The sequence below is a fragment of the Budorcas taxicolor genome, chromosome 11, assembly GCF_023091745.1.
Source record: "Budorcas taxicolor isolate Tak-1 chromosome 11, Takin1.1, whole genome shotgun sequence".
Classification (NCBI taxonomy): domain Eukaryota; kingdom Metazoa; phylum Chordata; class Mammalia; order Artiodactyla; family Bovidae; genus Budorcas; species Budorcas taxicolor.
The window spans coordinates 66,178,085-66,187,267 of record NC_068920.1 but is presented as its reverse complement, the minus strand read 5'-3'; the positions used below and the strand labels follow the sequence as shown (position 1 = coordinate 66,187,267).

The window sequence follows — 9,183 nt, the reverse complement described above, 5'->3', positions numbered from 1 at the left end:
AGGCACGGGGCGTGGCCCAACGCCACCACAGGCCCGGGGGGGGCGGGGTGGGCCCAGACCGCCCCGCAGGACTACGCGTCCCCCCACTGCCCCCAGCAACCCCCCACCCCGCGCTCTCCAGCCCTCCTCCAACCACGCGCCCCCCATGCGCGCCCCGCCCCCGAGGTCCCCCGCCCCTGCCCAGACCTCCGCGCGCCGCCTGCGGACCCCCGAGATCCCCAGCCCCTCGCTGACCCCGCGCCCCCGCGCGCCCCCTCCCGACCCCCGCGCGCCCGGCTCTAAAGTAAACAGCAGGGAGCGGCGGCGGCCCGACGGTGCTGCTGCGGACTCGCCTGCTCGGAGCAGCGGGCGAGTCTAGCCATGGCCGAGGGCGTGCCGCCCTCCCGGCGGGGCGCGCGGGCGGCCGGGGCCTGCACAGGAGCATCATCCAGTGGTGAGCGGCCTGGGGGCGGGGGCTCCCGGCGGATGGGAGGGGAGGGGGGCCGGCGAAGAAGGCGGCACAGCTTCCTCCGCTGCTGCCCCTGGGACCTCCGGCCAAGTGCCAGGGGCCACCGCCTGCGCCCGGGGCAAATAAAAGGCTCGAAAGGACAGCCGTTCACACGCAGGAAGGACCAGCGCTTTCTAATGTTGGTGGGATAGGTCTAGACACACACACACACACACACATACGATGGGCCATGTAGACACACACACACACACACACACACACACACACACACATACGATGGGCCATGTAGACACACACACACACACACACAAAATCGGCCATTTGGGTTTCCCACCTGGGGGCTACCTTGTTGGTCTGCCAGACACACACACACCATGACCCATGGGGGTTTCCCACCTGGGAGCTCCCCGTTGGTCACACTTCCCTGCAGGAAGTAATCCAGCCCGCCCTCGAGGGGCTTGGTGGAGGGTCTGGGCTTCCATCTACATGGAGAGCACCCAGCTAGGCCAGGAGAGGAAGTGTGTTCTCTGAGTGTGCCATTCTGCCTGGAAAGTTCTCTAATTTAAGGCAAAGCCGTTTTTTTAGCTCTAACAATGCACTCCACATTTGCTTGTGAAGTTCACTTCTGGCTATTTAAATAGAGGAACTGGAAGAAAAACACCACCAGCCCTTGGGACTGATGAACTCAAGGGTTTGTAGCTCTTCCTAAGTAGCAAAATAATTGAAACCAGCCCTAAAACCTTCATTTTAGAAGGTGAACAATGAGTAGACAGCTGATTACTTCTCCTTTTAAGTTTTAAGGCGTATTTCTTCAGAAAGACTTTCTGAAAAGTTTCAGTGGGTGAGATAGAAAAATGAACAGTGTGTTTGTGATTGGAACCCAAAAAAGTCTTAATTGGTCACCCCTTTTCTCCAAAAGGAGATTCTTGACGTCTTTTCTCTGGCATAAGAAAGAAAATAAAGAGAATAAATATTTTTTAATGTTTTAAAATAATTTTAAAATTTTAAAAACGATAACCACAGTACACACAGTATTTTCCAAGTGTTACAAGCAGGCCTCTGCTTCTTTCACACTTACTCAGGCCCCTCATCGTATCAGCAACCTTCTTATAAAAAAGGGCTCTGAGGAGGCCGTTGTCAATTTTCAGGTCACCCTTTAGTCAGTTAGACTTTCTAGGACCAGAAAAAGTCTAGAGACTCGGAAGAATGATTCGAGATTCAAAAAAATACCTGGAGCTTCTCCTCGGGTCATTTGTAAACTGGTGGGATGCAGGCTGCCCACGAAGCTGGTGCCCTAAAGGCAGGATGGTGTTCAAGGCCTGTGTCGCCAGTTCTGCCCCCGCAGGCCTGGGGTCCCTGGGTGGGGTTGCGCTCTTCAAGCTTGGGAGGGCAGGAGGTGAGGAGGGGCAGAGTTTCCCCAGGAGGACTGCTCTCTAGGCATCCAGTCTATGAGGTGCTAGAGAAGACTCTTGAGAGTCCCTTGGACTGGAAGGAGATCAAACCAGTCAATCCTAAAGAAAATCAACCCTGAATATTCATTGGAAGGACTGATGCTGAAGCTCCCATACTTTGGCCACCTGATGCAAAGAGCAGACTCATTGCAAAAGACCCTGATGCTGGGAAAGATTGAGGGCAGGAAGAGAAGGGGATGACAGAGGATGAGATGGTTGGATGGCATGAAGTTAGAACCCTTGTGCACTGTCGGTGGGATGTAAATTGGTGCAACCACTATGGAAAATTATAGCGATTCCTCAAAACATTGCAAAGAGAACCACCGTGTTATCCAGCAATTCCCCTTGAAAGCAGGGATTGGAACAGATATTTGTACCTCCATGTTCATAGCAGCGTTATGCACAATAGTCAGAGATGGAAGTAACCCAAGTGTCCATCAGTGGATGGATGGATAAACAAAATGTGGTCTATACATAATGCCCTATTTTTCAGATATAGAAAGGAAGGAAATTCTGATGCAGACAGCAACATGGATGAACCTTGAAGACATTATGCTAGATGAAATAAGCTAGTTCCCAAAGGATAAACACTGTGTGATTTCAGTATATGAGAGGAGTCAAATGCGTTGAGACAGAAAGAAGAATGGTGATCGGCAGGGGCTGGGGGGCTTCCCAGGAAGTGCTAGCAGTAAAGAACCTGCCTGCCAATGCAAGAACCTTGAAGAGATGAGAGTTCAATCCCTGGATCAAGAAGGTCCCCTGAAGGAGGGCACGGCAACCCACTCCAGCTTGCCTAGAGAATCCCATAGACAGTGTAGCCTGGTAGGCTACAGTCCGTAGGGGTCACAAAGAGTCAGACATGACTGAAGTGACTTAGTACGCACACACACAGGCAAGGGCAGGGAATGGAGAGTGTTTCTGGCCGGTACAGAGTTTTAGTTTTGTGAGAGAGCCGGAGTTCTCTGGATGGATGGTGATACACAACAAGGCACCAACAATTTCACAGTAATGAGAAGACAGTTAATGGCACTGAACTCTGCATTTTAAAATACGCTTTATGGTATATATATTTTATCAGAATTTTAAAAAATGAACAGTTACAAAAACACACAGAACCCCTCAGTTTAGAGCCAGCCTGGTGTCCTGGAGGATGTTAGAAGACGGCCTTTGCAGATGTAACCAGTTAAGAGGAGCTCTCACTGGACTTGGGGGCACTGGAGTGGAGCATCCATCCACAAACCGAGGAAGGCCAAGGGTTCCTGGCATCTGCAGCAGCAAGGAGGGAAGGATGAAGCACATGCGCCCCCAAGCCTCAGGAGGAACCGACTCAGCTGACACCTGGTTTCTGGACTGTCAGCTTCCCCAACTGTGACAGCATACATTTCTGTTGCTTAAAGCCACCTGGCCTATGGTAGTTTGTTACCTGAGAAACTAAAGACAGGGTCAAAGCTTCCTCCCATCCCCATATGATGACTTTTCCTCCTTCCAGGAAGCAGATGGGATTAACAACTGTGGCCTCTAGTTTGCAAGGACCTCAGCGTGCCTCATCCCAGAAAATAAGCTGTGCAGTAAGAAAGGAGATGCATTGTTGGTAAAGTGTTAGTCACTCAGTCGTGCCAAACTCTTTGCTACCCCGCAGACTGCCACCCACCAGGTTCCTCTGTCCATGGGATTTTCCAGGCAAGGATACTGGAGTGGGCTGCCGTTTCCTTCTCCGGGGGATCTTCCCGACCCAGGGATCGAACCCGGGTCTCCTGCTGTGCAGGCAGATTCTTTCCTGATTAAGCTACAGAGGAAGCCCACATTGTTGGTAAATTCCCTGCTAAAAAAGGCTTCTGTGTTTAAAAACTGCTGGCTTCGCCAAGGAGGAAAAGTCGGATTGGGAGATTGGAATTGACCCGTATATACTACTGATACTATGTATAAAATCGATACCTAATGAGAACCTACTGCATAGCAGAGGGAACTCTATTTAGTGGTCTGTGGTGACCTAAATGGGAAAGAAATTCAAGAAAGAGGGGATAGATGTATATGTGTAGCTAGTTCTTTACCGTCTGAGCCATCTAATTTTGATCCCTTGGTCAGGAGATCCCTGGAGAAAGAAATGGCTACCCACTCCAGTATTCTTGCCTGGAAAACCTCAGGGACAGAAGAGCCTCAGAAGCCACTGTCCGTGGGTTGCAACTAACTCTTCATGGCTAGTTCACATTGCTGTACAGCAGAAACTTGTGTAACTGGAAATCAACTACACTCCAATACAAATTAATTTAAAAAAATGAATCAAAATATAGTGGCTGCCCTAAGTCACTTGGGTTTAAAAGTTATGTAAACAACTGTTTCAGAGAAAGAGGGGGAGGGGAGGGCTGTGCATACATGTCCCAGGTCACAGGCACATGGGCACCGGGAAGCCACATGAGCTCCAGCTGTCACCCCCAGGGGTGTTGACTCTATGGGGGCAGGGTGAGTGGCCTTGTTTTGTGTCCTGGTGAGTAAATACTCCTCTGTGTCATAGTTACAGAGATCTTGGCTGCCACCTTTGTAAAGTTACATGAAGCAGTGTCTGCTGAACACAATAATTTGGGCTTCTTATTAATATGCCTGCACACCAAAAAGATATAAAAGCGACAATACTGCACCATGTTGGAAGTATAAAGTCACAATCAACATATTGATACTTAACTCTGGGCCAAGCACAAAAGGGTACATTGCAGATACTGACAGATTAGCCATGGCATTCATTCAATAAACTAAGTATGTTTCATTTAGTTAGATCCACCCTTGTCTCTGACCCTTATGAAAGCATCCCCTTCTAGAATCACTGATGCCAGCCTCCTCTTCCTGCTTTTCCTCCCTGCCCCACCTCCAGGTTGGTTGACAATTTCTGCATCTGCGAAGGATACAGTGTGCCTCGCTGCCTCATGTATGAGATTTACGTGGAGACCTGTGGGCAGAATGCTCAGAACCAAGTCAACCCAGCCACGTTTGGGAAGGTATGTTGTGAAGATAAAAATACAGTGTCCACTGAGTAAAAAAGTATGCAAGTTATTAATAATCAATGAGGAAATGCTGAAGAGTTGGACACGACTGAACGACTTCCCTTTCACTTTTCACTTTCATGCATTGGAGAAAGAAATGGCAACCCACTCCAGTGTTCTTGCCTGGAGAATCCCAGGAACGAGGGAATCTGGTGGGCTTCCATCTATGGGGTCGCACAGAGTCGGACACGACTGAAGCGACTTAGCAGCAGCAACAGCAAGTGGATATAACTGGCTTCACCCTGGAAACCAGCCAGATGATTAGCCTACTTCCTCACACCTTCCCAAAGCCATCCCATCCTTTGTCCACACTTCATAGTGAGAGGCCAGGAAAGGGAAGGGTGGGGTTACATTCACCAGAGAGAATGCAGCTCTGGCAGCCCCAGAGACCCCCGGCGCTCAGCCAGGCTTGCCGGGTCATTGTTCCCTGCATAGACATGCCACATCTCAGGACCCCAGAAGCACTAAGAGCTGCCTTGCGAGGTCAAACAGCTGATCCTTCCCACAATTTGCTCATATCTAGAGAACTCTTGTGCTGTCAAAGGTTTCTTCTGGAGGTTAAGGGCTCTGTCAGGGGCTTTGTTTATACCATGCAATATGCAGCAAATGTTAGCACAAGGATGGCCCATCTGAGACCCTCTACATCCAACAAATATTCATTGAGCGACTGCTACTTCAGCACTGTTTTAGATGCCGAGAGTACAGAAATTAACAGAGAACAGAGAGAAATTCCTGCCTTCACTGCACTTATTATTTTTTTTATTTATATTTACTCTATTTATGTATTTATTTTGTCTGCACGTGGGCTTTCTGTAGTTGCAGCAAGCCAGGGTTTCTCTCTGCTTGTGATGCTCGGGTTTCTCAATGCAGGAGCTTCTCTTGTTGCAGAGCACAGACTCTAGAGTGCAGGCTCACTAGTTGTGGCACGTGGGTGTAGTTGGTCTTTGGCATCTTCCCGGATGGACCAAGGGTCAAACCCGTATCCCTTGTCTTGGCAGGGAGATTCTTAACTACCAGTTCATGTGTTTATTATTAGTATATTAAAAAGTAGTATATATTATAATATATACTACTAGTATATATATATAATTAGTATATATTATAAAGAATATAAAATATATAGTCTAATAGACTAGATTGTGTAAATGGAGAAGGCGCTGGCACCCCACTCCAGTACTCTTGCCTGGAGAATTCCATGGACAGAGGAGCCTGGTGGGCTGCAGTCCATGGGGTCGTGAGGAGTCAGACACCACTGAGCTACTTCACTTTCACTTTTCACATTCATGCATTGGAGAAGGAAATGGCAACCCACTCCAGTGTTCTTGCCTGGAGAATCCCGGGGACGGAGGAACCTGGTAGGTTGTCTTTGGGGTCGCACGGAGTCGGACGCGACTGAAGTGACTTAGCAGCAGCAGCAGCAGATTGTGTAAATGCTGAGTAGCGTAGAAAGAGTTAAGGATCCATGTGTGTGTGCCTGTGTGTGTATGTACATGGATGTGTGTGTTAGGGGAAGGCCTGTAATTTGAGGGGAGGCAAGAAGTAACTTTTGAGTCCAAACTTCCAGAAGATGAAACACTGAGTATGGGGCTATATGAGCAAAGAGCCGAGCAGGCAGAGCCAGCGTCAAAGACGCAAGGCGGGAGGGGGCTGGCACAGCGAGGAGGCTGCAGTGGTTGGAGGCCAGAGACCAGGGAGAGAGGACCAGAGGCTCAGCTCTGGCAGGTGGGAGAAGCCCAGGTGTGTAGGGGTCAAATCCTGGGTGTATTTGGAGGACAGCCAATAGGATTTGTTGATGGAAAATATTAATAGAATCACAGAGCTTAATTGTTTTAACAATAATAGCTTTCATATTGCTTCATATTTACTTTCAATCTGGTTTTCAAGAACAGACAGAATCTACTCAAAACAAGTTAACAGGATAATTTTGATTGTTATCATTTTTTAATTTTCTTTTGGCCGCACTGGGTCCTAATGGTGGCGGGGGGCTTCTGTAATTGCAGCACTCGGGACTCATTGCCCTATGGCGTGTGGGGTCTTAGTTCCTGAGCAGGGATCGAACCCTCATCCCCTGCAATGGAAGGTGGATTCTTAACCACTGGACCACCAAAGGTCTTGAAAGGAGAATTTTTTTAGAGGGATATCTCATTTAATCCAATTCCAAGAAGTTTGACCAGATCCCATAGAATCTAATCTAGTACTGCCCAATAGAAATGTAATAGGAACCAGATATATAATTTTTAAATACTCTTGATTTTCCTTTTAAAAGTTTTTAAGGTGAAATTGATTTTATAAATTTTAAATTTCACCCCAAATATTCAAAATACTATCATTTCAAGATGGAATCAGTATTTAAAACTTACTGAGTTGTTTTGTTCGTTCTTCTTGCTAGATCTCAAAAATCAGATGCATTATTTTACACATAGTTGTTCAGTCACCTAGTTGTGTCCGACTCTTTGCGACCCCATGGACTGCAGCACACCAGGCCTCCCTGTGCCTCATCATCTCCCGTAATTTGCCCATGTTCATGTCCATTGCGTTAGTGATGCTGTCCAGCCATCTCGTCCTCTGACACCCTCTTCTCCTTCTGCCCTCAATCTCTCCCAGCATCAGGGACTTTTCCAGTGAGTTGTCTGTTCGCATCAGATGACCAAAATACTGGAGCTTCAGCTTCAGTATCAGTCCTTCCAGTGAGTATTCAGAGTTGATCTCCCTGAAGATTGACTGTTTTGATCTCCTTGCTCTCCAGGGTACTTCCAGGAGTCTTCTCTAGCACCACAGTTCAAAGGCATTAATTCTTTGGTGTTCTGCCTCCATTACAGTCCAGCTCTCACAACCGTACATGACCACTGGGAAGACCATAGCCTTGACTGTGTGGACTCTTTACATGTACAGCCCATCAATCAGACCAGCCCATTTCAAGTGCTCAGTGGCCACTTGTGGCTGCTGGGTCGCCTCTCAGACAACCTAGACTAGATTCTGAGTCACCAGGCATCTCCTCTCTCCCTCTGGTGTGTCTGTAAACCACTATGAGGCTGCTTCTCCTGCCAGGCCTGCTCCAGGCCCCATCCCAGAAGCCAGCGTCCTCCCCCAATGTTACGATTTCCCATGATGGCTGCTTGTATGGTGCTTGCTTTCCAAGATGCTTTACTTGACCTTCTGCCCCAGGCCCTGACTCTGTAACGATCTGCAGGCAAGAGAGGCCTGCAGGAAGGATGGGTGGGTGGGAGGAAACAGTTGGCATCTTTAATGCTTGGTCTTGTGACAGCCACAGCCGAGGCAGGTAGCATTAGAAGTCAAGGAACAAACCATGAGTGAGTAAGGTCAGGGTTGCCACAGCCTGCTACAACGCTGAGGCAGTTGACTTCATTATGGACTTCATTCAACTGACTTCATTCAGACTTCTTTCCACCTGTTATTCCCTCAAAAGTATCCTGTATTCCCAAAAGACCTTGGAGGTCACTGGTCCAACTCCATATCCAATGACAAGCCCTTCAGAGTCACCTCCAGCTGGGAGCTTTGTATGAGAACAGAATGCCCTCTGGGGGCAGAGAGAGGCCTGGGACTCAGAGCTGTGAGGGGGCAGCATGTTTCTATGTGTCCGTTACAAGGAAGTGACTCTTTCCCTGGGCAAACAGTCCTCCCCCAGGATCCGTGCTTGGCAAGCAGAGCACAGGCGGATGGAAAGGCACCTGGCTCCTTGCAGGCCTTGGGGCAGCTCACAGCCTGCAGGATCAGACCCCCCTGGAGCCCCCTAGCTGGTGCTGAAATGACCTGGGGATAAGGAGCCTGCGCATGGGCCACAGAGGTCAGTCCAGCCTCCCTCTGGTTTCTAGTCTTTCTTCCCTGCCTGTCTGCCGCCTTTCTCAGTGTTCCTCAGCGGACAGAGTGGAACTGGCTCCTGACATGCCCTCACCTTCCATCCACTCATGGCCTGATTCTCTCGGGTTCTTTTGTTCTTTTAAACAATATGATAAGCGTCTGTGAAGCCACCACCGTATAGGAACCATGTGGCCAGAAACCCCTCTCCCTGCCTTCCCCAGCTCCTGGGAACCATCAACCCCTTCATCATTATCTTGCCTTAAACAAATTTTTTTGAAATTTTTTGGGCTGCATTGTGCATTATGTGGGAGCTTAGTTCCCCAACCAGGGATGGAACCCGTGCCCCTGCATTGGCAGCGTGGAGTCTTAACCACTGGACCACCAGGGAAGTCCCTTTCTTGCCTTTTTAAAAAGAATCTTAGCACATTTA

General features: G+C 48.9%; 1 protein-coding gene across 1 annotated transcript in view; it reads left to right on the top strand.

Moving 5' to 3' along the window:
* Positions 1-360: 360 nt before the first annotated feature.
* Positions 361-9,183, top strand: part of RFX8 (regulatory factor X8) — a 52,377-nt gene continuing 43,554 nt past the window's right edge. The window contains 3 exon segments of the mRNA XM_052648728.1: positions 361-385; positions 388-433; positions 4,766-4,889. Of these exon segments, the coding sequence (XP_052504688.1) occupies positions 361-385; positions 388-433; positions 4,766-4,889 (195 nt within the window).